This window comes from Tarenaya hassleriana, unplaced genomic scaffold (genome assembly GCF_000463585.1).
Source record: "Tarenaya hassleriana unplaced genomic scaffold, ASM46358v1 Cleome10, whole genome shotgun sequence".
Taxonomy (NCBI): Eukaryota; Viridiplantae; Streptophyta; class Magnoliopsida; order Brassicales; family Cleomaceae; genus Tarenaya; species Tarenaya hassleriana.
The window spans coordinates 2,623,669-2,640,336 of record NW_010960188.1 but is presented as its reverse complement, the minus strand read 5'-3'; the positions used below and the strand labels follow the sequence as shown (position 1 = coordinate 2,640,336).

The 16,668-nt window shown below is 37.7% G+C and overlaps 3 protein-coding genes and 1 long non-coding RNA gene across 7 annotated transcripts in view; 2 read left to right on the top strand and 2 right to left on the bottom strand.

Annotated features, from left to right (window-relative positions):
• Positions 1-1,106, top strand: part of LOC104801979 (eukaryotic translation initiation factor 3 subunit E) — a 3,132-nt gene extending 2,026 nt beyond the window's left edge. The window contains exons 6-9 of the mRNA XM_010525376.2: positions 1-12; positions 187-329; positions 471-608; positions 728-1,106. Of these exons, the coding sequence (XP_010523678.1) occupies positions 1-12; positions 187-329; positions 471-608; positions 728-827 (393 nt within the window). The 3' untranslated portion in view covers positions 828-1,106. The remainder of the gene's footprint in view (positions 13-186; positions 330-470; positions 609-727) is intronic.
• A 2,485-nt stretch (positions 1,107-3,591) lies between these two features.
• On the bottom strand, positions 3,592-6,527 carry LOC104801962 (cytokinin dehydrogenase 1). The gene is made up of 5 exons (XM_010525349.1): positions 5,393-6,527; positions 4,911-5,038; positions 4,543-4,803; positions 4,191-4,453; positions 3,592-4,100 (listed from the first exon to the last, which is right to left on the bottom strand). The coding sequence occupies exons 1-5, from the start codon at positions 6,054-6,056 to the stop codon at positions 3,761-3,763; spliced, it is 1,656 nt and encodes a 551-aa protein (XP_010523651.1). The 5' UTR covers positions 6,057-6,527; the 3' UTR covers positions 3,592-3,760.
• LOC104801968 lies at positions 3,795-8,972 on the top strand. Of its 3 annotated transcripts, none has more exons than XR_769966.1 (7): positions 3,795-3,886; positions 3,992-4,127; positions 4,898-5,019; positions 6,525-6,832; positions 6,901-7,455; positions 8,530-8,678; positions 8,826-8,972. It is a non-coding gene; the product is annotated as an uncharacterized LOC104801968 (long non-coding RNA). The 3 variants fall into 3 exon arrangements; XR_769965.1 differs by lacking the exon at positions 8,826-8,972 and having other exon boundaries at positions 6,901-6,944; positions 7,339-7,455; positions 8,530-8,768; XR_769963.1 differs by lacking the exon at positions 8,826-8,972 and having other exon boundaries at positions 8,530-8,768.
• Positions 8,973-12,479: 3,507 nt separating this feature from the next.
• LOC104801954 (protein FATTY ACID EXPORT 1, chloroplastic) lies at positions 12,480-15,691 on the bottom strand. 2 transcript variants are annotated; one of them, XR_769958.2, is made up of 8 exons: positions 15,532-15,691; positions 14,719-14,962; positions 14,171-14,338; positions 13,861-13,907; positions 13,729-13,769; positions 13,543-13,650; positions 13,257-13,351; positions 12,480-12,715 (listed from the first exon to the last, which is right to left on the bottom strand). XR_769958.2 is itself a non-coding variant. In XM_010525342.1 (7 exons), exons 1-6 carry the CDS (start codon positions 15,640-15,642, stop codon positions 13,557-13,559), a joined length of 705 nt encoding a protein of 234 aa, XP_010523644.1. In that variant the 5' UTR covers positions 15,643-15,691; the 3' UTR covers positions 13,185-13,351; positions 13,543-13,556. The 2 variants fall into 2 exon arrangements, 1 of the variants encoding a protein (XP_010523644.1); XM_010525342.1 differs by lacking the exon at positions 12,480-12,715 and having other exon boundaries at positions 13,185-13,351.
• Positions 15,692-16,668: the final 977 nt, after the last annotated feature.

Sequence of the window (16,668 nt, the reverse complement as noted above, 5' to 3'; positions counted from 1 at the left end):
GAGTGTGAAGATGTAAGTGTGTCCAGTTTCATTTTTTTACTGCCATTATGTCTGCATCATCATATTTCTCTCTAATGATGTTCCTTCTAGTTTTCTAGCTGCCGCTAAATCTTACTTGCAAAGTTTTACTCGGAAAAGTGGCTCTACTGAAATTTAGTATACATTTCACACGTTAACATAATGTAGGTCATTGTGAACGACCCTTTCCTGGGAAAGCGAGTAGAAGACGGAAACTTTTCGACCATACCATTGAGGGATGAGTTCCTTGAAAATGCCCGTTTATTCATCTTCGAGACCTATTGCAGAATTCATCAGCGAATTGATATGGGGTAAGTAATCATATATAGATTGCTGTCTTTAATTTCCACATCTGAGTATACCAGTTCCTATTTGTGTTTCTTCTTCCTTCAAATGATACTTCTATGGATAATCTGGCACACAACCATTTCTAATCTTATGGTATTTTGTAGGGTGCTTGCCGAGAAATTGAATCTAAACTATGAGGATGCTGAGAGATGGATTGTGAACCTTATCCGCACCTCAAAGCTGGATGCCAAGATCGATTCTGAGTCTGGAACCGTAGTCATGGAGCCAAATCAACCCAACATGTAAGAACACACCTTCATACACTGTTATCCATAACTATTCTCATCATCATTTGACTTGAACCCTCAAATAACCTTTTACCATATGTCCCTCCCTTCTTTGCTATCTGTAATTTTGCCAGACACGAGCAGTTGGTAGCCCACACCAAAGCCTTGTCTGGACGAACTTACAAGTTAGTCAGTCAGCTCTTGGAACATGCCCCAGCGCAGACTGCTCGATGAGGTACTTGTCCAACCAAACTGGAGTTTTGTCTTCTGCTTAGCATCTTTGATTTATTCCCAAGTTTTCCTTTGGCATGTTAAGATCACTTCTATCAAGTTTTAACTTTGGATTGAAATTACAGTCTTGGAGATCCTTTATGCTTACTGCTTAGAGAGTTCTTCATTTAATGTTGGAGTCCTTCATGTATAAGAGAATTCTGTTTCACCCGCCTGAATTACCCTTTTGTCAAGCTCCATGAGAGTGTGTACACCTGTAAAGATCTCTTGCCAATCCTCCAACTCGCATTTGGTTTTTCCACTATACCCACTGACAACATTTCCTGTCCTAAACAACACCACAATGAGGGTATCTGTGGTCATATGCACAGAAAAGAATGTAAGGACTGTATTGGGTTATAGAAGCAAAAATCTCACCCAGGAAGGTTTTTCCCAGGGAACTGCTGTGGCATGTGCTTGTTGCTGCTTAAGTTTCTTCCGGACCTCTTACCATCTACCAGGTCTGGTTCCATAGTTTCGTCTGCTTGTCTCTCCACTTTCTTCTGTTGGCGCTTCTCTGAAGCAGAAAGGTTTTGTGTTTCCTCTGTGCTGGAGTTCTTTCTGTTGGCAGCACGAAACCTGTTTTCACTGCACGGTTTGGTCGTGTACTCCTGATTATTGCACGCCCGAATGCACCAGAAGAGTTATCCGAAGAAAACTAATGTGGCATGAAATGCGTAGGAATGGGTATTCAATGAGAAATCGATCAGAATTACAATCTCCCGACGTACCAGACGACGCGAACGGGTTGAAACCCGACCCGGTTTTACCGGAGCTGACCTTCCCACTATGTAAATTGCCTTGAGTCTCGCCCGATTCTTCGCCCTCGGACCCGAGCCAACTCCGAAACACAATTTGGTTCCATTTCCAATACCCGAGGCCGAGGACTAGGAGGACGAAGAATGATCCATGCTTCGTTGATCGTGAGAGTGGCAACTCTCCGGAAGAAATCCGGTGAAATCTCGAACTGGGTTTAGGAAAGAAGAAAATTTTCCACCGCCGCAGGGGACATCCAGTATGCGAAAGGCTAACCAAATTTGACTTCTTGCCGAGATTCCATCGGGGAGGAAACTCGTTGCGTGTGCTCAGGTTGTATTTGTGTATACCGTTAGGGTTTTTTTATGATCCATTTCAATTATGGTTTTTGTATTTTTTTTGGATTATCTATTTATCAATTTCTATACTCTTTTTATTACCAATTAAACTCTATATTTGATATGATTAATCCATAAAATTCTGTAATTTTTAAAAATTCACCAAAAATCCCCTACGAATGTCAACTCAAACAAAAATGATGATGTGGCAATGACATAATATGAACACATCATCATAATTATATCACATCATAATTTCAAACAAAATTTAATTTAAATTAATATATATACATACAAATTCACATATATATATATATATTAAATATAAAATTATTTATAACTAATAAAACACACACACATATATATATATATATATATTAATTATAATTACTTTTATTTTAATATGTATATTAGTAATATATGTATATGTTATATGTATAACTAATATATATATATATATATATATATACATATTATTTTTAATATATATATATAGAGATTTGTATGTATATATATTAATTTAAATAAATAATTTAATTTAAATTTTGTTTGAAATGACGATATGGCATAATTATAATGATGTGTTCATGTCATGTCATTGCTAAATAATTATTTTTGTTTAGTTGATATTCACGGGAGATTTTCGATCAATTTTTAAAAAGTATGGAGTTTTATGAATTAATCACGTAGAGTATAGAGTTTAATTGGTAATAAAAAAATATAGGGTTTTTTCGTGAATGTGAACGGATTTTTTTTTCTTTTGCGATTACCCTATTTTTTATAATTTAAAAGTTTTTTAACTTTATATACCCAAACACACGTGTCTTCATCACAACGATGTAAAATTTAAAAATTGCAGAAACAATAAATTCTCCTACTGGCCAATTTGTCTCAGCCATGGCGAAGGGGCGGCAAGCTTCTATGATTTTGCAGGCATAGTTTCCGGCGCTTATGGCAGACGGGAAGTCGCAGCATGGTCTGTTTGGCTGCTGACAAAGTGAGTCAGAAAATAAGCAGAAAGCGCGGGATTCTATTTTTTTTTTGTGTTTCTCCAGCGGTTTGTCGATCGAATCGAGAATTCGAGTGCGAGTAGTCTTCTCGATGATCGTTTAGGGTTCCAAGGTACTTTCACTGCGGATTTTGATTCCAGAAGTCTTGATTTGAGAGTTGTCGAGTTTCTGGGTATCTGTTTGCTCCTGTTCTGTGGTCTGAAAGAGCTTACGCACGCACTAATTCAGAAACGGAAAATCCCGAAGATTGCTTAGTTTGATCTGGAAATGGCCGGGTTGTGAAATATCCTTCCGCAATGCTGATTTCTTTTGAGGGGCTATGGAAGACACTGCTGCGTAGAGCTCTTAGCAAAACAGAGTCGACTATTTTTCTGCGAAATGTTTTGCACACTTAAACCATCTATACACATGGCAAACATGCACGGTTCGGGTTTTGGTGATGCATCTCATATTCTAGTATGAAAACGGTATGGAATTGTAGTATGAAAGTGTTGAGGATTTTGATCTAGAAAGGGTGAAGAGAACAATCTGCGAGGGCAGTGCTGCAGACCATATACAGTGTCTTGATCTGTTTCGGTTTTAGAAACTCTGTTGCTCGACAAAAAAAAAAACAAAAACAGGAAAGAATTCCACTGTCTTTCATCTATCTGCTTAATGTCAGGGCCAGGCAACCTACAAGATATGTCGAAACTTATACCTCATAATTTACAGCTCTAAGTTTAATAGTTTCATGTGTCTTCAATGTCGGCATGATGCTCTGATGTAACTCCGAGTAATGGTTGTTCGATTTGCCTCACAGAAGACGTTGGATTGCAGACAATTGTGTCGCCTTTTGGAAAATTCTCTGCCCTGGAGCTAGTATCGCCAAAGGATCGTAAGCGTATTTCCTCTGTGCAAAGGTTTCCCACCGATTGCCGAAGTGTGTTTTCCACTCTTCTTGAGTTTCATATCGGGCCAAATATTGTTTAACATTGAGGTTTGCTGCTGCACAGAAATCAAGAACTCTTTGGTTTTGTTTCAAAAGGTACTCTAAGCCATCTGTTCCTGTTGAAGATGGCACTGCAGAGGAAAGAAACGCGACTAGATAGAAGATGTCTTCATTTGGAGTGACCAAAGATGTGTTACTGTTCCACCTGCAATGAAAACGAATGCTGCCTCCGGTTAGTGCCTTACTGAACCAGAATCATTTGAAGAAGTTATCTCGGGTATTATGATATTTTTACTTGGATTGATTGACTGGATATATAAGGACAGGTCCATTGCTGTTGCTTGTGAGTATACGGTTGAAAACCTCTGTAGCAAACTCGAATATTTTGCTTTTTGGAATTAGAAGATTTAGCCAGGGATGTGGGACCTCCCATAAACCCTGCGCCCTCAGTTTTATCTCTGATATATGCACCCGGTCCAGAAACTCGATATATGACACTTCAGATGAGAACAACGTAGATTGAATATAATTCAACTCTGATAGTAATCTGTCGCTTTCCTGCATAACCACCATTATCGGTGTGTTGATCACTAACGGTTTGTCCAGACAATGTATGTATGTATGTATGTATGGTTGGGTCGTCTTACCTGGTTCACAAAGGCACCGTCTTCTTGGTTGAAATATTTGGCCACTTCTAAACAGTAAAGGGTTTTCCCATCTGTATTGAATTGGCTTGCCTGATTGGAATATTTTGGATTGAAGGAGGATCTCCAATTATTGAGGAGACCTGTTCGATTGATTATCACAAATCCTTCAATGTAATCGAAACCGTTCTCCCTCGAAATTAGATGCTCTTGGTCCCTTGAGAATGCTGAGAACTCCGAATAGAGTACCCTGATCCATTTCACCTAATGAAAGTGATTTGACTGTGTCAGGAAACTGGTACCTAGAATGACTGGATAACTCTGTTAAATATTTACATATGCCAATTGTCATGCTTAGGATGGTATTTTACCATATTTGGTGCTGGTTCAAGTGATATTCGTGCCCGCGTGATTATGCCAAACTGTCCAAGCCCTCCAAGAACACCGTGGAAAAGCTCGGAGTTCTGCTTCTCTGAACAGGTCAGCACTTCTCCTTTCCCTGATTCAGTATATCAAATCAGACTGGTGTGTGCAAATCAGAAATGTGGAAAAGTTTATAGGTTCTGTCCATGACTTCTTTGTTTATACGCAAATCAGAAAAGTGCTTTGCATGTCTGCTTTGCTTAAGAAACTGTATAGCGGCAATGGTGACACCCCTATCACTCATATTTAAGTATCCACAACTTGCTTTCTGGAGTTTAATTTCTTTGTCAACTTACAGTCAGTTGAGATTGGAAACTAAGTGTTTCCTTATTGTTTCGTGCTTCTAAACTAGTGCACAATCTAAGGATGCGGTACCTGGATCCGGTCAAAGTTATCTGTGAAGCCATATAGATAGTGTGAACAAGATTACCTGTGACAACCTCCAGCTGGTACACATTGTTGATCTGTGGTCCATGCTTGAATGCCTGACCGCTGATCCCAGCGTTAGATAGAGTACCTCCAACAGTCAGATGGAGGTAGTCTGTCCAGGACTTTGGTGAAAGCCCATATTTTAGAGTCTCACGTAGAACATTAATCCATAACTCACCACCTGAAACATCAACATATGGTTGCTTTCCCTTGTGAATCCTGATCTGAGGACTTCTAAGTGACTCCATGTTGATCACAACACCTTGATGAGCTTGAGCTTGTCCTTGAAGCGAGTGACCATGGCCTCTAGCTGCTACTGTTAGATTTGAAGGGTTATCCAGATGGACTATATGCTTTATTGTTGATGAAATATCGGAAACTGACTTCGGATATAGAACTGCCAGCGGTGGGAAATGGTATCTGTTGCCAAAGTCCTTAGCCGCATAGTCGACATCATTGAAACTTATGTAACCCTCCAAATCTAGTGCATCTAACGAAGAACGGATATCTGAAGGGTTTGAAGGAGGTAAATCTGTTGGAGTACGAACAGAATTATCGGAACAGAGATTGATTCTACCTGGTATAGAGCTTACAACTAAGATCATGAAAACTCTGAGGAAACTCTTGTTCCGCCTGTGGAACCAGAAGAATGAGACTAACTCCATTTCTGTTTTGGTTAGGGAAGAAATGAAACGGTTGTTTAGTGTTATGTTGTATGGCAGTTAGAGCAAAACTTGAGGTTTAGAGGACTCTGAGGAGAAAGTAAGGTGGAGAAGGGAATTTAAAGGGAAGATTTTGGGCGGCACAGTAAATAGTCACATACTAATTAATGTTTTCACTATATAGGTGGATTACCATTACTTTTTGTCTTGGTTTTGCAAATTAAGATATGTTTTTTTGTCACCCCCTTTTTGATTTTAATATTTTATAGGGTAATAAGTTACAACAAAGTTTAGATTCTAACTTTTATTTTCCTCACCTTTCTTTTGTTAGCGTACTTTCTCTTTCTTCTGACATTTTCAAGATTGTTGTTTTTACTGCATATCCCTTCTCTTTTACAGAATAATTTTGTAACTTTTTTGTGATTATCTTCTTCCATGATGCTGCAAATTGTTTGCGTGCACTGTTGTCAGGTCATTGTACAGTAGGGTCCCCAAGCCGGCCCCTACTTGGATTTCATTGTACTGGAAGCTCAGGGCCTCAATGTGAGAGAAACATGGTTGCCCACCACTCTCCCTCCCAGCTCGATAAACCTCATTGCATCATCCTTATTGGACTCTTTGCATCTCCTTTGACACTATCAGTTTACGTCATAATATTATAAACTTTGTGAATTGACTGTTTGTGCTTACGTCAGTAGCAGCTTTGTTTGAGCATCTAAAAGGTCTCGCTGAGACATGAACCCACTTAATAGAAACTGGCCTCAAGATAGAGATTTCAGGTAAAGAATCTGAGCATAATATTTGCCATATTTGAATTGAATAGTGTATCACCTTGAAATTTTTTCAGGTCTCTCGGCTTGTTGGACGCTATTCAGTACATCCCCTCTCACTGTAAGTTAGCTAAGAAAGTGCAAGTCCCAGGTTTTAGGTTAGTGAAAACATTGTGTTTGGAATGTTTCCATCGTTTGTTATTTTGGGCAACACTATCTCACATAAAGAAGTGTAGGACATGCAGCATTGAGTGGAGAAAAGATTGTTGGCTTCTGTCCTTAATGGTGGTCCTCAACGACCAATCGAGACCTTGTCATTATTTTGCTTCTTAACACTTCGAATTAAGGCAATCTATGTTCTTTGCTAAAAAATGGCATAAAGGCAGATACGAAGATGAAAATCCAAAACCCATGTCATTCTACTTTGTAATAGAGTAATATATATTTTTGTTGCGTGTTTCATCGTGGACTCTTTTTTTGGTTAATAGTTCACATTCTTTGCGTGAATTTTGTAGTGGCCTTGTCTACCTATTTTTGTAAATGAAAACAACGGCCGAAAAAAAGGCGGGGAGGGGGTGAGAATGCAGGCAGTAGTATGACAGTTCGAACAAAGGAGACATGGATATGAAAAGGTATGTTTATGTCTACTTGATTGCTGGTATTTGAATTTTGAATTCTTAAATCCCAGCATTGGGTCTACATTGAAACATTTGATAGGAGTCCGAAGTGGTGTCCAACCAACATATATAGTGTTAGGATATAATTGCTAAAAAGAGTCTTCTAAGGCATCTAAAAAGAGAATAAATACTAATGACCCATTATTTTTCATTAGATTTGCCGAAAATTTAGCACCTTTCTTGGCCCTTGCATACAATTAAATATGTGTGTGAACAAAAATATCGAAATTTATTGTATAGATTTCTTGGGTGCACCATAAATACCGCTGTTCTTATGAAATTATTATTCCGCTTTTGCTCGCTCCTTTTCATACGACTAAACAAGCACTCTTCTATAGTTCAGCTAATGTGATATTTTCCCCTTTCCTATTTATTTTATTTCCTTCATGATTACCTTGCCCCAATTATTGGGGGTCATTGGCTAATTTGCTTTTGTGTGCAATCTTAGTTCACACTACTGCATTGGTCGCTGTAGTGGCTTGTGCACCAGAGAAATCTTGGTCCCGTGTAAGAGATACAGCATAGTCCAGTCGCTCTAGTGGCAGTTTAATCAGGCATGCCCCCATTATTAACGTAACATGGTAGTTTAGTGGCATAAGATGTGGTAATAAACAAGTGATATAGGATCGGGTTCGAGTCTTCTACTAGTTTACCTTTATATATGACACATTTCATATATATATATATATGTGTGTGTGTGTGTGTGTGTGTTGTGTATGTGTAGTTTTTGTTCCAAAGGATCTCTGCGTCATCAAAACTGAACAGCATGAATCTCGGTAGACCCCAAAGCCGTACAACAGCATTATTAACACTTAAATCTAGTGGCACAAGTTTGTATTGAATCGCATTTTGCTTTTATTGAGTGGAAATTCTTTTGAATTGTTTAATTTTATCTGTCGAGTTCTTGCTGGTATGTATGTATGTATGTATGTATGTGTGTGTGTATGTATGTATGTATGTATGTATGTATGTATGTATGTATGTATGTAGTGTCATTTTCCATTAAAAGTCTTTTTTTTTTTTTTACAGTTGTACAGGAGAGAAGACATTGTGAAGATTTTGCATTAAAGAGATTTGCTGGGCTTAGAGAGAATACTGTTACGTAGATGACGACATGGTAAGCAACTTGTGTCTGCTCACTCATGGACTTTGCCCTTCCATGCCCATGAAAACCCAAGGTTAGATAGATTTCCATAAACTGTTATTTGATCACTAAGAAAACATAACAGTATACATGTGATATATATTATATTATATGCATTGTGATATTTGTAAAAGTTGGAAGTTGTGGACTTTGAGATCGAGATTTGATTTGGACAATGTAGAGAGAGAGGGCATGTAGATATGTTACAAGGATGGAATCTTTAGGGACATGTAGTCGTAGAGAGGTGCTGAAGAAAACCCATATTTGTAGAGTTTAGTTCATTGGCCAGTTAGTTGACCTTGGGTTTCTATTGTCCCCAATTATTATCCTTTCTTTGCAGTGATGGGTTATTTTCTTAGGAACCATCTCTATGCACACACATACATATACACAAATATATCTATATATAAATTTTTGGGGTTTGAGCCGAAATGCTAGTCTATAAGCCTATATTGAAGACCCTAGGGGGGGCTACATTGTCACCACGGCAATTCAGTAAAATTTCAATCTCTTTCTTGTTTTCTCTTAAGTTTTGGTTGGTGCAACCAAAGAGATCAAAAGGCAATGGCTTTTAGAAATGCACCCCCATTCCAGTTCACTCTTCAACATACGATTAGAAATATGGGTTATGAATCTTATGATATATATATATATATATAGATATATATCATAAGATTCATAACCCATATTTCTAATCGTATGTTGAAGAGTGAACTGGAATGGGGGTGCATTTCTAAAAGCCATTATATAGATATATATGTAAGCTTCCTGAAATGTGCATAGGGATATGTCAGATACGTAATTTTTTATTAGTTAGTTGAATTAAGCGTGTGCAAAATGTGTAGTTTTGCCATCATTATTCTATTAATCTAAATCAGAGTATTTCTAGTTAGAAATTTGTGGATTATTTGTGTAAATTTGTTATAATTCTTATCATGTACATAGAATTTTAATTTTATTTTCACTCTATATATATTATTTTTTGTTGAAATTATAGATTAAATGTTAATCACTGAACTAAAAATAAAATTTGAAAAAAAACCAAGATATTCCAAGATTCAAATAACCAAAGTTCTTTTTGTGGAATATTTTATGTAATATAAGATGAAATATACGTATGATTGTAACACAATACTATATTAAATAATAGAGTTTCATTTCTTACGTATCCTTTTCCGTCGATGTATAACCTTTTTTGACAAATTTGGTTTTTCAGTATCGCTATCTAACTTAGGCCCGTAGGGTGATCAGCAACCATTATAATGGCACGAACCCTTTTGAAAAGACAATTCATAAAAATATTGCTCGAATCATATCGACTATTAAATAAACACTTGTTCCTCTTAAAATAATATTTGGTGCAAGAACTTTTATTTGATGGTTTTGTAAGAGACCGACCAAACAAGAACACAGCGTTATAAAATATTATTATTGTGTAGTTGAAGGGCAAAACAAATCTAAGTACTTTTCTTTGAAATCCGATTTTTTTGTCCCCTAGCTATGAATTTATATTCCGAGGAACGTTGTATTGGTGGTCGGTCTCTTGTAGACACTACCTAGGCAACAACGATAACATTATATATATGCCATAATCTTAAATTGTGATTCAAGAAACTAATATGATTATATATGTTGTGTTGCATCTTTTCACTTAATTAGTTTAATACAAAAGAAAAACTCGCGATAAATGATCTCGAATCTCGTAAACCATGCATTACCACAAGATGTGGCGTCAAAATGATAATAATTCGTGATTAACTTATAAAGATTTATGAAGCACGTCGGTCCAAATAGGATAAATAATCTAACAATTAACAATATATCTCCTAAAATTGAGTCCCTCCATACCAAATGTTTTTTTAAGAAAAAGATTGCCCATAGATTTTCCTTGCAACCCACCAACACAAAAAAAAAAGAGAACCATTGAGCAATACTACTCATGAAAATGAGATGTGCAGCAGTGTGTTATTAAAAGAGAAAAAAGATTGTGAATATTTGTCAAAGCATATGATGAGATGACACACATACACAAAACCCACTCCCCACTTTTTTTTTTCTTTCTAATTTTTAATACTTGGACCGGGATCATATGTATTTGGATCGATAGGCGCATTAGAAAAACATTGAATATTTAATCCCAACAAAATTAGTACAAATCTAAGCATAATTGCTCCACATTATGTGGTTGGGATTCTAAAATCTAATGGGCTCCATCCATTGATCTCTTATTACCCTTGTAGAAAGCATCAAACTTTGCCAATATCTTATTACACACACACACACACACACACATATATATATATATATATAATATAATATTGGATATTTTCCATAATAAATAACAATATAATTATATTTGATATTAAAATCTAATGGGTTCCATCCAATTGATCGCATTCCTCCAATCAGAAATTGGATATAACGTCTGTTGTAAGCTTATCCACATATGCATACACAATATCTATCCAACACTTAAGACAATAGAGCATTTGTCTATATATTCTTGTTCTGCCATCACCAGAATATATACTACATATATATAATTTAGGTTTTGGTCCCATGATCCAAAGTGTGGGGACATATTTAAGAGTGGAACGTGACCTATACCACCTTTCACCGATAAAAACAATCTAAACCCTTCATTGTAATAACCAGACATCGCCATCAGATTTGCCAGAAACTAAACTTTGGCTAGCATGCCATTAATGGCATTAAGCAAGAAGCCATGGCCACACAAAACTATTTTGAATTAAGAAAAAAAACTTCTTCCATGAAAACAACAGTGAGTTGTGGTGGCAGACACTTTCCTTTTCACTAGTTTGAATATAATGCTAAGGGAAAAAAAATATAAATAGAAGGCCGGGGCCTAGGTTGATCAGTCAGCCTCTTGGGCATGACTATGACCATCTTGTGCACGCGCAGAATGACAAAGAAACTTGCAAAATCAACCCGAAAACCACACATCAAGAGTCGCCATTACAGCTCAAGAACTGTATCTTCTTAGGTCAAGGGTCATGGAAAACAGAGTTAACTCCAAAAAGTTTATGATAAACGACCTAAACCTACTAATGAACAGGTGAAACAGATAAGCATTGCATAAAGTTGTAACACAATCATATTAGAGAGGAAAGTGGGCACAAATAAAACACTGAAATGAGCAAATAATGGTTGATCAAAGGGAATAAGTACCTCGGAGAACGCCTTTTAGTTGAGTAGGGGCAGTGGCTTCTGAAACATCAAAGAAGTGATCATGTCAAATGATTAAGCAGAAATAAATCTTGTGGATTAAGTTAATCACTTCTCGCAAGTGATTGAAGTTCTCTGACTATCTGTATCACCTGCAAAGGAAGATACAACGTATAGGGCCATCGTTCCCCCCCCCCCCCCCCATGTGCTATATTTATCAAGTTCAATGAATAAGTAATGTTAAAAATCTTCTCTAAGATTAAGATAAAACCTGATGTGATCCAACTATAAGTAAAATCTTTCAATCAGTGAATGATTAAGCATCAAAATCCAAGAGTTTCAACATCAAAGACCAGATGAATTATTGTCGAGAATAATAGGCATGTGAATGACACGAGGAAAAAGAGATCCTTTCAAGCTCTCTATCTGCCTGCACATGCACAACTCTGTAAGTGGAGGCACTTGTCAACCCACTACATGGAAAGCAACTAACAAGGCATTGAAAAGACTTCAGATAACGTGAAAAGACGCCTAAAAGTCCTGGAAACTGAGCAGACAAGGTTAGGAAGAACAAGACCGAGCATTTAGTCTAATGGCAGAATTTCATGTCTCAACAAAGTGGCACCACTTTTGTAAAAACATCCACTACATGGAAAGCAACTAACAAGGCATTGAAAAGACTTCAGATAACGTGAAAAGACGCCTAAAAGTCCTGGAAACTGAGCAGACAAGGTTAGGAAGAACAAGACCGAGCATTTAGTCTAATGGCAGAATTTCATGTCTCAACAAAGTGGCACCACTTTTGTAAAAACATAGGCGGGAGCCATATGTGGTAAGGGACCCCCCCTCTTTCAGCTGCTTCGGCTCGCGCCACGTGGATGGAACCTATACAATATAGAGATCAATATTTTCAATCTCAGACCAATTGACTGACCACCAAAACCGATTTATAGTGTCAGAGAAAGATGTGGGGTTGTCCAACTTTTGAGACGTCACAAGCAACCTAACATTCTGAAGAAAAAAATAGAAGAATGAAATAAAAGAGAGCAGTAAAAGCAGTTTGTATGGCCTGAGCTTATGAACTTACTGTGGTCTAAGCATGAAGCAAACTATAAAGCTATTGCATGGCCCGAAGTTCTTATAAGATAACAATAGAGTCTCTATGCGTGTTACCAAAATCAAACGGCTGGATTATGGAAATATTCTAGGCAAAACATTTATAATACATGGTTACCTGACCGGACGCTCTGCATAATGGTAGGGCAAGAACCACAGGGATAAAACTACACGCTGTTATACATAACTACTTGTATTATCAAGCTATGTCATTCAATATCATAATGAGATAGAATGGTAAATCAAACTCTTCACTTTATTGCATAATAAAAGCTCTACAAACGCACACACAAGGGACAATAGAAAAGACCTGCAGTAAATTCAAAAGATGGTAACTTGTAGCAGCAATGGAGCTTCCATCCGGTAGATGACAAGGGAGGATGCCCAGCATAGAATTTGGATTCGCTTAAAAATAAAGGACAAGTGTGGTATAAGGTCACCAGTGAGAACAATTGAGATAACGAAATCTCATCCATTTTCAGGAAAAACATAATAGCGAGCTATCATTGTTATCAGGTCATTTTGACATGTATACAGCAGTTACTGCCTCGTACACAATTATCAACAATGGACATATCTCCAATTTATAATCTAACCTATGTGAATTTCTTCAGTATGAAGGACTAGTAGATGACTTTAACTTCTTCGGAGGTGGATTTCCTCCAGAGAGCACCACATATGAATAGAAGCACAGCATCGCAGCACTGCAATAGAAAAAAAAAAGAGTTATATGTGCAAGTAAGATACCTACAGGTTCTATCAAAGATCATATAAGGATTTACCTGATGGCAGCATACAACCCAGTTGGTATCAGCTTCTTCGTCTGCATGCAAACAACAGAAATCAGATGAAGTGGGAAAGAAAGAAACAAAAAAAAAAGACAGTCACTATGCTTGCAAAAATGTCATGACTACCATGGAATAAGCCTTGAAGTTCTTCCAGAAGAGGACAGCTGAAACCACTGCAGTTGCAGAGTAGAAGAATGAGTGAGCACAAAGCTTTCACAGGAAATAGATAGGCGTATATTTACAGTGCACTGAATGTAATGATCATCCTAAAATAACTAACAATTTCCAGAGGCGATCAGTCCTGAGAACATGGATTTACAATCATCCATCCCCATCACAAAACAGCCATATATTGTTGATTTATTTCCTTTCCAGTATTAAGCAATGATTAAAGAACACCCATTAACTATTCCCATGGACAGCACCGGAAGAGTACCTGCTTGTCCTAGTATGAACGGAAAACTAGATTTTCCTTGACGCCAGATCTTTAAACTTATTGTGCTAAGAGCCAGAAGGACACCACCATAGAGCACACCCGCACTTAAAGTTGTGAGGTTTCGTGACAATATGGAGCCAAGAAGACCTCCACCCAAAATGACACCACCTGCCATAAACATTTGGAATGCAATATCAGCAACCACAGTGACACCCCCAACCGATAAAGTTAATCTAGGAATTATACGAAGCTAGAAAAGAAGGCCATAAAGTTTCTGAAACCAATGACTTCAAGGATCTTCAAACTTCAACAAACTTTGAAATACCTTGCTCTCACTTGGTCTGGAGAAATAAGCCAAGAATATAAATCCGATTTTCAAAAGCTAAGGTTATGTGTCTTGAACATGCAAACTGTAAATCATTTCTTGGCAAGGCCTTCAAAAGGTAAAAATGTTAAACCTACCAAGTACCAACACTTGCATGCAGAAGAAAAAGGGCAAGACATGTCATGTCATTAAGGCGATAAAAATTTTGAGGGTTACTTATTACCATAAGGAATGCCAAAGCAGAAGTCGTGGATCTTTGCAGCCCTTTTCTGTTCTGTAACTACATGTTGCTCTGCAGACACGACTGTATCTCTTTTACTGGTAACATTCTCATCCAAAGTAGAAAACGGTTCCGTCGTCTTTTCACCAAAAGGATCTGAGACCTCAGCTGTATAACTTAGAGAAGTTCTGTTCTCAGAACCCGCAGTTCTGGAGCTATTCCCGTCAATGCTCCTAACCACAAAAGACTGCAACATTGCTGCCATTAGTCGCTTGGGACAGAATCAGTCCCAGGAAATCTACATAGGAGCTTAATAAGACTTCTGAGCACATTGAGACAACCAAAGTACTAACATTGGTGGTTTTAAGCTCCCTAAGTAAAGAACCAAAAAATGGGAAAGAAAAAGTTTACTCACCAGCGCAACAATGGAAACAGAGCCATTAAAACTCTCCAAAAACAGACAGAAAAACGAAACCTTTTAGCGGAACGTAATCATATTAAGCTAGTAAAATTCTGCTACCAGCTCGGCCAGAGAACAAGAACGCAATTCAAGTCCCGAGAAGAAAGAACCATTTCTATGAAACATAGAAGAAAAAACATTAAAAAAAAAGGCCAACATTTGCAGATTATAATGAATTACACAAAAAAAAAAACAATCAAGGTCATGAAATTCAGACAGACAGCATCAAAAGTACAACCGCAGCGTTGGGCATCATGGTAAACTGAAAAGAAAAATCCAGACAAGATCGTGTAAAATCATGTTACGGATCGCAATCGCATTCAACCTGAATTTCATACACACGAGCCGCCATTTACCTGGTTACGAAGCCTAGGGCACACAAATGACCTGCTCTGCAAGTGGAATTGGCGGTTCGCCGAGGAGAAACAAGCAAGCTGAGACATTTTCGCCGCCATTGACACAGCCATCGCAGATATCGGAGCGTACGTAGCAATCGACCACTGGAAAAAAAAAACGTGGAACAGAGATCGGAATCGCAAAAGCGATCAAACAGCCCCACTGTGTAAACGGCGTCGTTTCATTTTTTGCTATTGGATAGATCAGAGCCGTCCATTTTCTTGTCGTGTTGATCACGGCCGTTTAATTCGACGTAGTTACGTATTAGAATGCCCAACTAAATTAAGCCACAAAAGTCCACCAACAAGACTTTTCCAGTCGGTTGATTTAATTTTTTTTTTTTTGGGTAAAAACGGTCGATTTAATTTTGATTATATCATAAAATATCTACAGATATAATTCCAATTTTGTCACGGGCTTACTTCTTTCACGAAACTAATCCATACGGCACGGACTTTCGGACGGTTACGGTACGAAAATGCGTTCGCGAATTTTCGTACAGTAACAAATTGGCCTTTTGTTTCCGTTACATTTTTGCACGTAAAACGTCGCTCGGTCGATTACGATTCCTAATATAATAATCAAAATACAAATTTTAATTTCTTAGCCAACAGACGTACCTTTCGACTTCGTAATCAAAATGAAAATATAAACGCTATTAGGGGAATCCTCAACTTAGTGGTTAATGACAATAATGGAAAGATATACTATTGTAAATATTCTATCGTATCACTTCCAGATTTTATGTTCATTAGTTACCTTGATTGTAGCTAAATCATAGCAACCCTACGTCTATATATTTTGTAATCTCTACACTTGGAATAATAAGAAATATTATTTCCCACTATCGTTTATGGTATCAGAAGCCATTGTCTAGCGACTTTTTTTTTCCAAACCTAATCTCTCTTCTCCTCGCCGCCGACCATGTCTGATGGTAGCACTCCACACATACGGGATGGACGTGTATGGACGGGATCACACGGACGAGAAAAATCGGATTTTTCATGGTCTTTGAGGTCTGGTCCGGCGGACCAAGAGTTGGTCAGCCGGACCAGACGCACTTGGAAATTTGTCCGAAATACACTGTCTGGGCCGGC